The sequence below is a fragment of the Pogona vitticeps genome, chromosome 4 (assembly GCF_051106095.1).
Source record: "Pogona vitticeps strain Pit_001003342236 chromosome 4, PviZW2.1, whole genome shotgun sequence".
Classification (NCBI taxonomy): Eukaryota; Metazoa; Chordata; class Lepidosauria; order Squamata; family Agamidae; genus Pogona; species Pogona vitticeps.
In genome coordinates this window covers 81,400,849-81,415,337 of record NC_135786.1, presented here as the reverse complement: position 1 = coordinate 81,415,337, position 14,489 = coordinate 81,400,849, and the positions used below count along the sequence as shown (strand labels likewise).

The following is a 14,489-nucleotide window of genomic DNA, read 5'->3' as shown; positions in this document are numbered from 1 at the left end:
GTTAACTGCTATCAGCAAACAGCAGCAGGCCTACCCAGATGGAGTGCTGGTGGTAGCAGGTGATTTCAATCAAGCCAATTTAAAGACCGTCCTCCCTAACTTTTATCAGTATGTGGACTGTCCCACTAGAGGGGAAAATACCTTGGATCAGGTATATTGTAACATCATGCATGGATATAAGACGAAGCCATTGCCTAGCTTGGGACAGTCAGATCATATATCTCTTTTTTTGATTCCATCGTACAGACCCCTTGTTAAAAGAATCAGACCATCAATTAGAGAAATACAAGTGTGGCCAGTGGATGCAACTGAGCAACTTCAAGATTGCTTTAGGAGCACTGATTGGGCACTGTTTGAGGAGGACAATGTTGATACTTATGCCTCGACAGTACTGTTTTATATCAAAAGCTGCATCGATGTTATTACTACTACAAGACAAGTACAAGTGTTTTCTAACAACAAGCCTTGGCTAAATAGAGAAGTGCGCCTTTTATTAAAAGCCAGAAATGCTGCTTTTCATTCTGGTGATGAACTACAGTATAGAGAGGCCAGAGCTAAACTGAAAAGGGGCATTAGGGATGCCAAAGCTATGTACAGCCAGAGAATTGAACAACACCTTGAAAGTTCTGACACTCGCCGAGTGTGGCACGGCCTACGACAAATCACTGGTCAGAGTAACAAAAACAGTCTGTGTAGCAGCAGTGATTTTTTGGCTGAGCAGTTAAATCAATTTTTCAGCCGTTTTGAGGTGGAAACAGGAACAACCATTATTCCAGCACCTACTGTCCATAATACATCACTAGAATCTACCATCGACAGACAACCACTAGTACTGCAGATTTCAGATGTGAGACGCGCTTTCCAGAATATTAATATTCGAAAGGCAGCTGGACCAGATGGAATCATGGGACGAGTTGTTAGGGGCTGTGCTGCAGAATTAGCTGGAGTTTTTACGGATATTTTCAATCTATCCTTGTTGCAGTGTTCTGTCCCCACTTGCCTGAAGACATCTATTATAGTACCAGTCCCGAAGCAGTCAGCTGTGGTATCTCCCAATGATTATAGACCAGTAGCTTTAACATCTGTTATTATGAAATGTTTTGAGAGATTGGTGCTGGATTACATTAAGGCTAGTCTTCCACCTTCTTTGGATCCATGGCAATTTGCATACAGGAGAAATAGATCTACTGATGATGCTGTGTCCATCGTACTCCATACTGTATTGAGCCACTTAGAACAACAGGGAACTTATGCGAGGCTGTTGTTTGTGGATTATAGCTCTGCTTTTAACACCATTCTACCAAATAGGTTGTTTTTAAAAATGATCAACCTGGGATTACCTCAGGAGATCTGCATGTGGATAAAGGATTTTCTGACAGATAGGCCACAGTCAGTAAGGATGGGATCCCACCATTCTTCTACCCTGGTACTAAGTACAGGAGCTCCCCAGGGCTGCGTGCTAAGTCCCTTCCTCTATTCCCTGTACACACATGATTGCACCCCACTATATAACACCAATGCAATTATTAAATTTGCGGATGATACGACAGTGGTGGGACTCATAAATAAGAACAATGAGTCTGCTTATAGAAAGGAAGTACAAAGATTGATACTATGTTGTAAAGAAAATCATCTCACACTTAACATCAAAAAAACTAAAGAACTCATAACTGATTTTAGGAGGAAGAGAAATGTACATTTACCACTGTACATAAATGGTGAGGAAGTGGAGAGAGTTGGTAGTTTTAAATTTGTGGGTGCTTACATCTCAGAGGACCTCTCATGGACTATAAATGCCAACATGCTAATAAAGAAGGCACAGAAGAGGCTGTATTTCCTGAGAATGCTCGGGAAGTTAAATTTATCACAGCATTTACTTCTGTCCTACTACCGTAGCACCATTGAGAGTGTCCTAACTTATGGCATTCTGGCATGGTTTGGGAGTAGCTCTGTAGCGTACAAAAAAGCTCTACAGAGAACCATTAAAATTGCCCAGAATATCATCGGGCTCCAGCTACCAACCCTGGATGACATCTTCACATCCCGCTGTCTGAGGAAGTCACACAGCATCCTGAGAGACTCTTCCCATCCTGCTTATAACTTTTTTGAACTGTTACCGTCTGGCAGAAGATACAGAACAATTAAGACTCGGACCACACGTTTTCTAAATAGTTTTTATCCTAGAGCTATAATTGCAATTAATAATGAGCTTAAAGACCACCAGTAGTGAATAATTAGTTGGACTGTGTTACTTGGCCTGCAGTGTAGATGTTTGTATTTTTAGTGGGGGACTTCTAGTGGGTGGGGAGTGTTTGGGGAATGTTATGTGTGTGCATGTGTCTGGTCTCCGGGTGTCTGTGAATTTCGTTGTATGGTATACTGTGTATATACTTACAATGACAATAAATTATATTATTATTATTATTATTATTATTTGGGCAGGCTTTCCCTCCTGCCATATCTTAATTTCTTATACTTTTGCAATCTTGGATTGATAGGTTTTTTTGGGTTTTATTGTTTTTAAATCTGTAAAATGCCCAGAGTAGACCTTTCGTCTAGATGGGTGGGATACAAATCCAATCAATCAGTGTAAGTGGAATCCCATTTAAGATGCTTCTTTGGTCTCAGTGCAAAAGAAAGAGGTAAATCTTCAGCTCTGAAGTCAGCTAATACATGCCAAGTGACATCACTGACCTAAAGAAAGCATCTACAGTGTATTTGACTCATAATTTTTCTTTCACTCAATGAATCAAATCTTATGACTTAGTGCAAGAGATCAATAAGAATCAGCAAAGACTGGACAAGTTAGCTTCTCTGTAACTTCCACTGATTCAATGGATCTACTGTGCTAAGTAACAAGATTTCAATGAATATATAAAAAAGAGGAAGAAATAAAAACATGCTGGAGTATTAAAACACAATACTCACATAATCATCTTTCTTTGTTCCATATGCTGCTATATAATCTGCATGTTTGTCTAAGAACAATGTAGTTGGTGCATCATTTTTTATTACGACATCTTTCTGTGGTGTTCCCTGAAAAATATAATGTTTAGTCTAAATCATTTCCAGAAATTGTTTCCATCTGAATTTCATGTTACAATAAATAAATAACACAAATTTAAGAGATACAACCTGAGAGAGAGAGAGAGATGCCAGCAAATAAAGTGTGCTCAAATTTACAAAACAGTAATTTATCAGTGATACTCAGCCCACATTTAGTTAGTAGAAGGGAAAAAGGAACACAACGCTCAGAGAAAGAATGTGCTACAGAGAATATGAGTTTCATCTGATTATTTAACAACTTTCTTAAACACAAATTTAAAGAAAACTAAATTCAATAATAGCATCAAGAAACATTTGCTCTACTAATTTGACTTCTGGCTACTCCAAGGATGCATGAAGCCCAATCTTGTATACATATCAACCATAGTACAGTACTTTACAGCAATGGTCCCCAACCTTGGGCCTCCAGATGTTCTTGGACTTCAACTCCCAGAAATCCTGGCTAACAGAGGTGGCGGTGAAGGCTTCTGGGAGTTGCAGTCCAAGAACATCTGGAGGCCCAAGGTTGGGGACCACTGCTTTACAGGACAAGACTGGTAGAAGTGTGATTCACAGATTAGATGGAGCCGCCATAGGCATTACTGAGGCTCCCAGATCAACAATGCCTCCCCTGAAATAGCAGGAACACTGGCTACTTCCTCTCTTGGAGGACTTCAAACGGAAAATCTGGTCTCAGGAGTAGTACTTAGTGCATTTCTCTGGAACTGCTCAAACATGGTAGCAAATGAAAGCTGAGAAAATATCACACAAGAGAATTATAGTACTTAAATTATTCAGAAGCATGCAATCCTCCCAATGTTTGTTTCACTTTCCTGATAATCAATCCAGCACACTGATCTCCACTCATCAGAGCAAAACCTGAGTCCACATGGTTTCACAGCTAATCACAGAGTAATTAGTGAAAACGAAGTGAAAATATGTAACACTTGGCTGAGATATTTAGAGGCAAGTAACTGTTGAAAGCAATTTTTACAAAGGCAAAATAGTGCAGCACCAATGACTAACAAATTTCAGTGTGACTTTTTCTTGATCAAAACCAAATTCTTCAGACATGAAGTACAGTTTGCAGAAAGAATAATACACTGGGGGGAAAAGGTAAAATACAGGTGTGCATAAAGTAATTTCAAACATATGCTTTCCTTCTTTCTTTTGCACTTCAATACCATCCACTGACTGCCCTTCAGGGAGAAATCAAGGTTGTTTCCTAGCCACCCTATAAGGCCTCTAAACTATAAGAGAAACAAATCTCTTATCGTCTCACAAAACGAAATGGGGAAACTAGGAAGAATCGTGGATTGATACCATAAACTACATATTTAAGCGCATCAAAACCATTTTGTCTCGCTAAAACAATTTTTTCGCTATGATCTTAAATTCAGATTCCGCACAACTCCACGTGAAGGAAAAGCCCACGTGGGGCAGCCATTCACACACTCTCTCTCGCCGCCCTACCTACAGTCCTTTACGACGTCTACCGTTCTCTGGTCGACCGACGTTTGCAGCGATCCCTTCGGAGACGACCTCACTCTCTCTCTCTCTCCCCCCCCCCATCTTTTAGATGGAGGAACCGAAGCCGGCGCCCCTTCGCCCGCAAACTAAACCGACGACAGACTTGAACAGGAAGCCATATTGAATATTTCCTCCGCGGGGGGTGAGTTGGTGCTCCCTCCAGCCCGCAAGGAAACCGACAGTTTGAAATAAAAATATAAAACCGCTTCACACGCTCAAGCGTGTGTGCCTCGGGGTGGGAGTATAGGAGAGAAAGCCTCCAGCCTCGGGAAAAAGCCATTGTCCAGGCACGCTGCTCCTCAGGGAACAACCAGCCACGCTACACGCCCAGAGAAACAAGCGCGGGCTTTCGCCTCTCTTTCCAACACCAGGACTTATTTATACCTTTCTTTGCCCCGTCCCCATCATGACTGGCATCTCGACGAACCAATCATCCCAGAGCCTCCGGCTCAGGCCTACTACGTCATCACAATCCGCCTCAGCGTTTCGCTAACCGACTCCAATCACCTGAGCGCCCCCCTCCCATCCTCCAACCCCCCCCAATGCCGTTTAGCATAGAGCCTCAGGCCGCCCTCAGAGAAACCCGACTCCGCGCGCCAGGGGTACGGAGACACCAACGGCCCGTTCCCCTCGCCGCAACGAAGTGGGAGGAGGAAGACAGAACAGGAAGCGGGGAGGGGGGGGAAAGGGACACCCGCTAGAGCCCCTCCAGCGCAGCGAGAAGCGACTTGCTACTCACCATGTTGGCACACATCGGCGGCTGCCCGACATGCGCATGCGCGCTCCAGGTCGCTGGGCGGAAGGCGAAGGTGTTGCTATTTTCGTCGCTCAGCGAGAAGGCCCCTTCATAGCTGGCGCGCGGGCTGCCTGCAAGTCGTCGGTGACTTTGGAAATAAAAAGGCGCTTGGTCCCTTTTCTTCCCGGCCCTTAAGACTAACCGCTGATGAGCCGTGTTTTTCACCTCCTGTGCCCGCGATTTGATAATAGTAAATCACTTTCAAGAGTGATTTGTTTTTTGCATGCTTTTTCTGGATGGAATCATGCTGGAAAAGCATGCTTTTCGATCCACCACATCCCGCAATGTGGATTTTGATCCAAGATGGGAAAACTTAAAAGAGCTATTCTCTTAATTTGATCTTCTCAAAGATAGCACATAGCGTTGCAGGGGGGGGGGGGAGAGTAGAATTCGGGACAAAACTCTTGTTAGCAAAACTCCAGCCGTCAGAGACTATTCTGTCAGCTGCCTTCAAATCTCTGAAGCTAGAGTCAGTCTACCACCAGAACTATTCTGTAGGCGACAGATCAACATAAAAGGAGAGGAGGGAGGGAACGCTTGATTTATGCGAACCAGGCCAACGCCTTCAGCCTAGGGTGAAAGTACGGTAGTTCTGAATCATTTTCTGCACCCCTAGATTGAGAGAGTTTGAGATTCAGCCCAGGTGCCAGTGACCAAGTGTCAGCTGAATATTCGTTGGCCATCTTTGCCAGTTCCAAGAGTTCTCAGACTGGAACTTGTTCTTTGAAAATAATTCTTTGCAAACTTCATAAAACATGCTCTTTTTTCTTATTTTGAGAAGCCCTCATTTATTTTATTTTTATTTATTTATTGTCATTGTAAGTACTGTATATACACAGTATACCCATACAATGAAATTCACAGACACCTCAAATTCCCATGCTTCCTCCTTCATTATACCATTCCTTTTAAACAAAGAAAATCCCTCAATTTGCAATCTAAAATTAAACACAGACCCAGTAAAATAATTTTAAATTAACTTAAATGTGTTATGATGTTTGGAAATAAAAATTTGTTTAAACTGATTAAAATGTTTTCTCATTCTGGTAATCAGTCTTATTCCCCCTTGAAATTTCTCCAGGCCCTCCTCATTTGGGAACTGATATTTGGAGTAAAAATTAGGAAAAGGCTGTGTTGTCCCTAAAACAGCACAAATGCAGGAACAGGTGATACCTTTACTGTATTGAAGCACTAAAAAAAGACACCAAAAAGAATGAGCTTTTGATGATAATTCATCTTCCTCAGGCTGTGCGCCAAATTCTCATAGGTAGCTCCAAAATTATGTTTTTATTAAAACCCCAAAGTCTCAAGGCCATTTTTGGGGCCAGGTATAGCTTCTTAGATGGAAACAGGTGCAGTCTGCAAGAGGCTTGGCATGTGTGTGGTTTCAGTCCTCTCTGCAGCGAATGGTTTTGGATTTATCACCAATTTCTCTAAACAAAAGGCAGCCAAGCATTCTGACCCACCTCCTTTCCTGAGAGCTCAGTTCATCCACAATTCCCAAGTAAATTTCAAAAAGTGAAAATTAAAATCTGGACTACATCCAGAGATAAATGTCTTTAAATACACATGGAGCTTCCTTTTATCAATTCCTTCTGTAAATATGATGGCAGACTGTGCAAAGAACTCTACATTCACTGCTTTTGAAGGCAGTTTGAGAAAAATGGCATTTCCTTTGTTTACAGTTATGTTCACAACTGGCAAGCCTGGAGTAATCCTTTCTCCTTGTTCATGTAATTGATTTTTATGTACTCTGGTGCAGAATGAAGGTGACTTCAGAGGCAACTGAAAGAGGCAAATACATATAGCAAAAACTTGCACATCCCTTGAATCACGAAAGATGGGGAAAACAAAGGAAAGCAGAACAGCAGTGAAATGCACTTTTAAGTGCTTTCTAGTAGTGGATATGTGCTGTGATGACCAGATGTAAAGTGGGGGCACGGTTCCTGTACTTAAAACAGTTGCTTAGAAGGGAAAATTCTAGATGATGAAGAGCAGATTTCTTGTGACAGTTCAAACACTAATGCATTAGTAGCCATCTCTGGCACCAGGGCTAAAGTACCAAGCCAGTTTATTTCATGCACTGGTTATGGAAGAAAAATGATTTTTGAGTGACATGGGAGCAAAGAGAGATAGTGGACTACCTGGGCAGTTACAGTCAGATACTCCATTTCAAAGCAAAGTGGTAATTGCTCTAGTTACACCTGGGAAAGAGCCGAGGTTTCTGGAAAATCTATTAGAACTTTTAATTTGATTGGCCAGAGAGGTTCAGCTGAAAATCCCATTCTATCATAAGAATCTATCTTGAAAAATTCCTGTTCAAGAAGTTCATGTCAGAACACTGGTAAGATCTTTGCATGGGCTCCAAAACTCTACTATGTTCTTCATTGTTAGATGAGGCTAAGATAACTTTCTTGATTTGTGAGATCGCCTCTCACAGACATCTTCCATCAATTTTTGGACTCTTGTCTACAATTTGTGTACACTATCCATGAAGTGGTGATGCTTAGCCTGAAAAAGTGGAATTTTTGTGGTCCAAATTGCTTTTGCTCTTTTCTAATCTGATTTGCTCTTTTTTTTTCCTTTTAATAAAATATGAAATCTCCACCTGATATGCTTTTGGTTAGTGGTAGTGGGCATGGTTCTAAACTCAGCAATCCATGACTAGAAATCATCTGTCTAATATCTAGTGCCAATTATATTATGTGGGATTTTGTGCTACCTGGCAGGGCTGGTGTTCCTTCTTCCAGGGCAACGTGGCTGGACTTGCAGTTTCCAGCATGAGAGCGTTAGCTAGCACACTGTGGCTTGAAGAAATTCAGTGAAACTGATCTGGTCTGAGTTTTCACAGGGCATTATTAGATGGGCTGAGTGTGGGGTGGAGTTTCCAGGTCCCCCTCTTAGTGGCTGCGTTACCAGGTTCAGCAAATGCCTCATGTTACAGACTGGGCTAGGTCTGTAATACTGTCACAAATTTTTTTATATACATTATATCACAGAAGTACAACCCCTCACGTTTCATTAATATTTTAGTATATCCTTTCATGTGACAACACTGAAGAAACGACATTTTGCTACAATGTAAAGCACTGAGAATACAGCTTGTAGAATAGTGTAATGTGCTGCCCCTCACACAGCCATTAATGTCCAAACCACTGGCAACAAAAGTGAGTACACCCCTAAGTTACAATGTCCAAATTGGCCCAAGTAGCTGTTTTCCCTCCCTGGTGCCATGAGACCCATTAGTGTCACAAATCTCAGGTGTGAAGGGAAACAGATGTTATCACTCTCCCAGACTGGTCACTGGAAGTTCCACATAGCACCTCATGGTAAATGAACTGACAATCTGAAAAAAATGAATTGTTGCTCGACATAAAGAAAGTCACATTCTAACTTATAAGAAAATCTGAAACCTTTTCTTGAGTTCTGATTTCAGACACTTGTTTTTAATTTAGTACAACACATGTAAATATTAGGATAAGTCTATAAATACTATTAGCAAACATATTGCATTGTATGGCTGTTTCAATTATGTTGGCAATTACAAAACACTTCTTTAATAACGTTGGTATAACTAAACGCAAAGGCACTGCAATAATCAGTTATATATACCCAGAGTTCAAAATAGGAATCACAGCTCTTCTTTTACATTGTAACACATAAAACTGCTTGTGAAACTGCTAATATTCATAGTCACAGGTAAGTTGATTTAAAGGTTACAGGTATTTCAGGTAAGTTGACATAGAGGTAACCGAGTGCATGCCTTTTTCTGAGCCACTGTTTCAAAAGTACTAGCATGGATTCAAACAGGCACCAGTTTCAAAGTAAGATATAAGATCCATTGAACAAGGGTTTACTTTGTTTTTTTTTGTGTTCAACTGAACAACAACAAAATTAAAAAGGCACCTTGTGGCTTTTTTGAAAATGGAAGAAGCCTATCTGTTCACAGAATCTCCAGTTTGGATTTCAGCCATGAGTAATAAAGCTGATGTAATCATTTCAAGGTTTACCTGCTATGCAAAATGTAGTTGCCATACTAAAATACAGGCATGCTGATACAAGTCCGTGCCAGTGGTATGACAGTCAGCTCAGAACTGTCTTACTCCACAGAAGCCATCTTATGTGACCTTTACTATTATTTGTCAATTAAATACATGGCACCCCAAACTGCCACCGATAATGTCAGATGCAGTACATCTCAGTGACATAACTTGATTGTCAATTGCCAGGCACTCTTGCTATTGAGCAATTGTAAAGTACACTTCTCTGTAGCGTCACATGTTACTAAGCTGCACAGTATTGCATTTTAGCAATAATTTTGTGTTTAGGGACTTGCTAAGAACTCAAAACATTAAGTGGCCAGAATTTTAAAATAATTATTTTTCATATACCAAAGAAAAAAATGGAAGTATAATTATTTGTTTTCCAACTTACAAGAGTGGACGGATACATATATTTGTGGAATCAAGTTAGTACATATCAGGAATTTAAAACCTCTCTTGGTTTCAGTATTTTCTCAAACACTGAACTTGCCAATATGTTCACGACCTATAATAAGTCTTTGAATCTGAGCTGTTCCTTCATAAATCTGAAAAGAGAAGAATGTCCAATAAGTCTTGTTGAAAAACTTAAAAATCATACAGACATGACCATTTTAAAGGATCAACTTATTATCAATTCAATGCACAGTTTGTAACTTCTGGGAAGGTCATAGATACACCTTTTGCTGAGTATCATAACGATGAACATCAGGGCTGGACTGCACAGTTTCTTTATGTAACCCTGAGAACCTGGTCATGCCAACTGAGATTTTGTCATTTGAATATCAGACTCCCATGACACATCAGAAATTAGTCTGAAAGACCTCTTGGTTAAAAAACAAACAAACTCTGTGGGACATATACAGGGGTTGCTATTCCATAAACTAAAACCCCTATAATGTGTGCAAAACCAGAAGGGCAAATTTTTAGATGTTTGATAGTGTTTTTGAGGTTAGGATTAAAACAGGTATAACAACCTGTGCTCTTTTTGGCTACTAAATGTATATCTCAAACTCTGGCTAAAGTCCTGTTGTTTGGCATAGGAAGTCACACTAGAGTAGACCCACTTGATCAGTGGGGATTTAGTAAGCCAACTGCTCTAAGTTCCATTGATTAAAATGGGCCTACTCATGCAACTTACTGTGCTAAAGTAAGTCAAAATTAGAGGAGGCCCATTTGAATCAATGAAACCTGCAGAGTTGACTTACCAAGTTAACTGGGCCTACTTTAGTGTGATTTACTATGCCAAACAACAGGATTGCATCCAGTATGTTTTGTTGGCAATTGTTGCCTGTTTTAATAATTTCTTTTTTCTTTTAAATGAAACCGTAATTTAGCTATATGTAACATAATATAATAAACAGGTAGATTAATGCACCGTGATGCATTTACTATCTGTAATATCAAGCACCATCACCACCACTCATATCTACTTTTACTGAAGTCTTGAAATAGCCATTTTAAGCTTTTCTGTTTGGACTTATACACCACTTAATTAAATAATGTTTACATTTGAATAAGTATGCCCAGAATCTTTCTGCACAACTGTAAATTGACAGTCTCACGGTACCATCAATGGGACATGCTTCCAAATTAAGTATGATAGAACTGAGTCACTATCTTTTCTTCATAGCAGAACAGCTACCTCATTGTTCCATGCCAGGGTTATTTTTAGTCAAACAGTTACCCTAACAAAGTAAAAGCAAAATCTCAACTGAATGAAAAGGGTGCTTTCAACTATTTTTAATACAACTACTAAAAAACGACAAAGGCATATGGTAAAAGCCACCGTAAGAAGAGTGAAAACTTTTCCTTTGAGAAAAAAACATGCCACTTAGGTTGACTAGTGATTTAGTATGGTCTCAAAAACCCTTATACATTTATTCATTAGAACTAGTTTCTCAAGTAACATAAATGTACAAGTGAAGTACTACATACCTGGTATATCTTGGCATCTCTCATTAGCTTTTCTACAGGGTATTCACTATTGAATCCATTTCCTCCAAAGATCTGCACAGCATCAGTAGCTACTTGATTTGCAATGTCTCCCGCATATGCTTTTGCTATAGATGCATAATAGGTGTTTCTACGGCCCATATCTATCTCCCATGCTGCCCTTTGGTAAGACAGGCGAGCAAGTTCAACTTTCATTGCCATTTCAGCCAACAAGAAGGATATTGCTTGGTGCTGTAATAGTTGAGAAACAGAGATACACGTTGAAAAATTAACTTCCCTGTATGACCCAGGACACAAAAGGTTAGTATATACTTTATTAATACGTACATTAAACATTTTTTTCTCTTTAACAAGAAAAGAAACACCAAAACATGTACACATTTGCTAGTTTTTGCAGTGTTCATGACTTTCATGAGACTGCCTGGCATCTGTTTTCTACCCAGCTACAGTCATTTTGAAATTCAAGAGTTAAGAGTTGTTAATTTTTACTTCGGAAAAAAGACAAAACAAAACAAAATGCTTGGTTCTCACTGCATGTGGTCTAAATGTACAAGAAAGCCCTTAAATGGCTTACAGTTAAACAGTATGTAGAAATTGTAAGTATTAACACCCAGTATTTCTATTACAATGATTATTTTAAGTTGGGGCCTTCCAGATGCTGGACTTCAACTCCTATTGAATTCTTAGCCCTGATTGATAGGGCTGATGGAAGCTGGACTCCTACACTATCTGGAGGGTTGCAGGTTCTCAGTATATGTTTCAGTCCTTAGAAGTGACTAGAACTGCAAAATGTAAGCCCCAGATGTTGTTGAACCTCCCAGCATTCTTGCAGTTGGCTATGCTGGCTAGGACTGGTGGAAGTCACACTCCAACAACATCTGGAGAGACACTCTTTCTCACTCTACTAAAACATTACCCTCCTCCTGACTTTTCTGGGCCCCACCATGCTTTTTCTTTAATTTACACTAACAGGATATTATTATCAAGTAAGTGCCTGAAAATTCACATACCTCTACAATTGGTCTTCCAAAGGTTTTTCTTTCCAGAGCATACTTTGTAGCTTCATCCAGAGCCCTCTGAGCTAGGCCTACAGCACCAGCTGCAACCTGTAGTTTTAATGATGCATATTATAAAACTAGAAATCTATAATTATTAGATTCCTCCTCCACCCCCCCCCCAATTTTATTTCTGATACTTACTGGCGGCCTTGTTTTATCAAATGCTCCCATGGCTATTTTAAAGCCAGCTCCCTCACCCAGTAGCACATTCTCTTTAGGTACTCTGACATCCTCAAAAACAATTCCTCTTGTATCTGAGCAACGCTGACCCATGTTAAGCTCCTGCAAATTAAGTTTATAAGATATAATTATCCATAAACACCATATTTATTTAACAGAAAGCCAATGAGGATGACCTTATTTTAACTAGAATAGCAAGAATTTAAAGTGGGTGCCAAAGGTATGAGATTCTACATACATGTAAAAGTGTACTAAACATAAAAGACATAGCAAGGCTTCTAATAGCAAGGCTTGAAATGTTATTGACATACTGTATTAAGACACAGTAAAAACAGCAGTGCATCTTTGAGTGCCTAGTTTTCGTAAACTGACAAAATTCCCCAGAAACAGTAAGAGTTGTTGACCAAGCAGAAATGAAATATTCAAGTTGTAACTGACATTGCAATACAGTATCGCACTCTTATCCCAAGTATTATGTTTTCTGCTTGGAGCAACAGTTATGCAATACAGGTGAAGAAGTATCTAACTGTAAGGTTTTCTATAAAGTAATATGCCTTATTAATTTCAGGTGATTGTTTGAATTGTTCTCCAAGGAGGCAAGCAACATTTCTCAGGTTAGAAATTGGTTGGCCCTTTCGTGAATGGAAAGTTCTGGAATCCATCTGGTGCCCTCACCAAGGAAAGGCATAAAGCAGTGGTCCCCAACCTTGGGCCTCCAGATGTTCTTGGACTTTAACTCCCAGATATCGTGGCCAGCAGAGGTGGTGGTTAAGGCTTCTGGGAGTTGTAGTCCAAGCACAGCTGGAGGCCCAAGGTTGGGGACCACTGGCATAAAGTCTTACCTGATTCCCTCTCTCTCCACCATGCTTTTCTCAGGACTATCTCAAGCCTCCTGATCTGTTTTTCTAGAGGTAGAAGGGCAGCTACTGGAGGGATGCAGGGACAGTTCTTACACCCAAAGCTTCTGTTAAGCAGTCCTCTGGACCTAACCCAATGAAGCCTGTCAGTATTCTTTCAAGCCGGTTTCTGAAGCTACAACAAAGTCCTTTTATAAAACAGTTTTTCAAGAAAAATCTGTTCCTGTTATCTGAGGTAAAATTATAATAGCTCAAGTGTACCTTTCTCCCAATTTGTATTCCAGGGCTGTCTGCTTCCACAATAAATCCAGTAAAAGCTTTACTTGGGGGAGCCTTGGGATCACTATTGGAACGTGCCAATAAAAAATACCTAGTTTAAAAAAAAGAAACAAAAACCAATGCAACATAACGTTGGTTTTCACTCATAGCAGACGCTTATTGTAGCTTTATAACCACAGACTAAACACTCATTGATGGACTAGGACTCTGGAGAACAAAGCTTAAATCCCCACTCAGCCATGGAAATTTACTAGGGGAGTGGAAGTGGTAAAACCACTCCTTAAACATCTCACTTGCCTTGAAAACCCTATTAGGATCACTATAAGTCAGTTCCAACTTGACGGCTGATGGCACATAAACACTCATCAAGCAACACAACCTCTCAGCCCAAGTCTGTGTATGCAATCCACAAATGTAGGCCTTTAAAATACCTGGGAACAAACTCTAATACATCGCCTCACATGGCTGAGGTCAGAGTCTCCTAAAACTACTACATGCTTAGAAAAGGATGTGTGAAACATTCACAAGTCGCATGGCAGCACTATGTGCTAAAGGGAAGGGTTTACCCCACCCTCCTCATATTTGCCCTCAGTCCTTGGTCCACAGTCACAATGCCTTCTTTTCTTCCCTTCCAAGGTAATTCTTGGCTTCTGATCTAAGGAGCAGATATTAGCCCACCAGCTCTTCCCCACATTGATTAGCGGGGAAAGCAACATATAATCTCTAATCTTAGCCCAGTCCAAAATGG

At 40.3% G+C, this 14,489-nt stretch overlaps 2 protein-coding genes and 1 non-coding gene across 5 annotated transcripts in view; all 3 read right to left on the bottom strand.

The window, feature by feature from the left end:
• The window catches only part of RABGGTB (Rab geranylgeranyltransferase subunit beta), a 28,135-nt gene extending 20,185 nt beyond the window's left edge, over positions 1 to 7,950 (bottom strand). The window contains exons 1-2 of one of the 3 annotated variants that reach the window (XM_020794699.3): positions 5,315 to 7,950; positions 2,929 to 3,036 (exon numbers count right to left, since the gene is read on the bottom strand). In XM_020794699.3, the coding sequence (XP_020650358.3) occupies positions 2,929 to 3,036; positions 5,315 to 5,329 (123 nt within the window). In that variant the 5' untranslated portion in view covers positions 5,330 to 7,950. Of the gene's footprint in view, positions 1 to 2,928; positions 3,037 to 4,518; positions 5,081 to 5,314 lie in introns of those variants that run through there. The other 2 variants (XM_072997811.2, XM_072997810.2) reach the window with 2 other exon arrangements.
• LOC140707228 (small nucleolar RNA SNORD45) lies at positions 2,619 to 2,695 on the bottom strand. Its single transcript, XR_012087148.2, has one exon. It is a non-coding gene; the product is annotated as a small nucleolar RNA SNORD45 (small nucleolar RNA).
• Positions 7,951 to 8,785: 835 nt separating the features above from the next.
• The window catches only part of ACADM (acyl-CoA dehydrogenase medium chain), a 39,331-nt gene continuing 33,627 nt past the window's right edge, over positions 8,786 to 14,489 (bottom strand). Inside the window, exons 8-12 of the mRNA XM_020794701.3 lie at positions 13,724 to 13,832; positions 12,567 to 12,707; positions 12,378 to 12,473; positions 11,350 to 11,598; positions 8,786 to 9,959 (exon numbers count right to left, since the gene is read on the bottom strand). Coding sequence (XP_020650360.3) covers positions 9,888 to 9,959; positions 11,350 to 11,598; positions 12,378 to 12,473; positions 12,567 to 12,707; positions 13,724 to 13,832 — 667 coding nt within the window. The 3' untranslated portion in view covers positions 8,786 to 9,887. The remainder of the gene's footprint in view (positions 9,960 to 11,349; positions 11,599 to 12,377; positions 12,474 to 12,566; positions 12,708 to 13,723; positions 13,833 to 14,489) is intronic.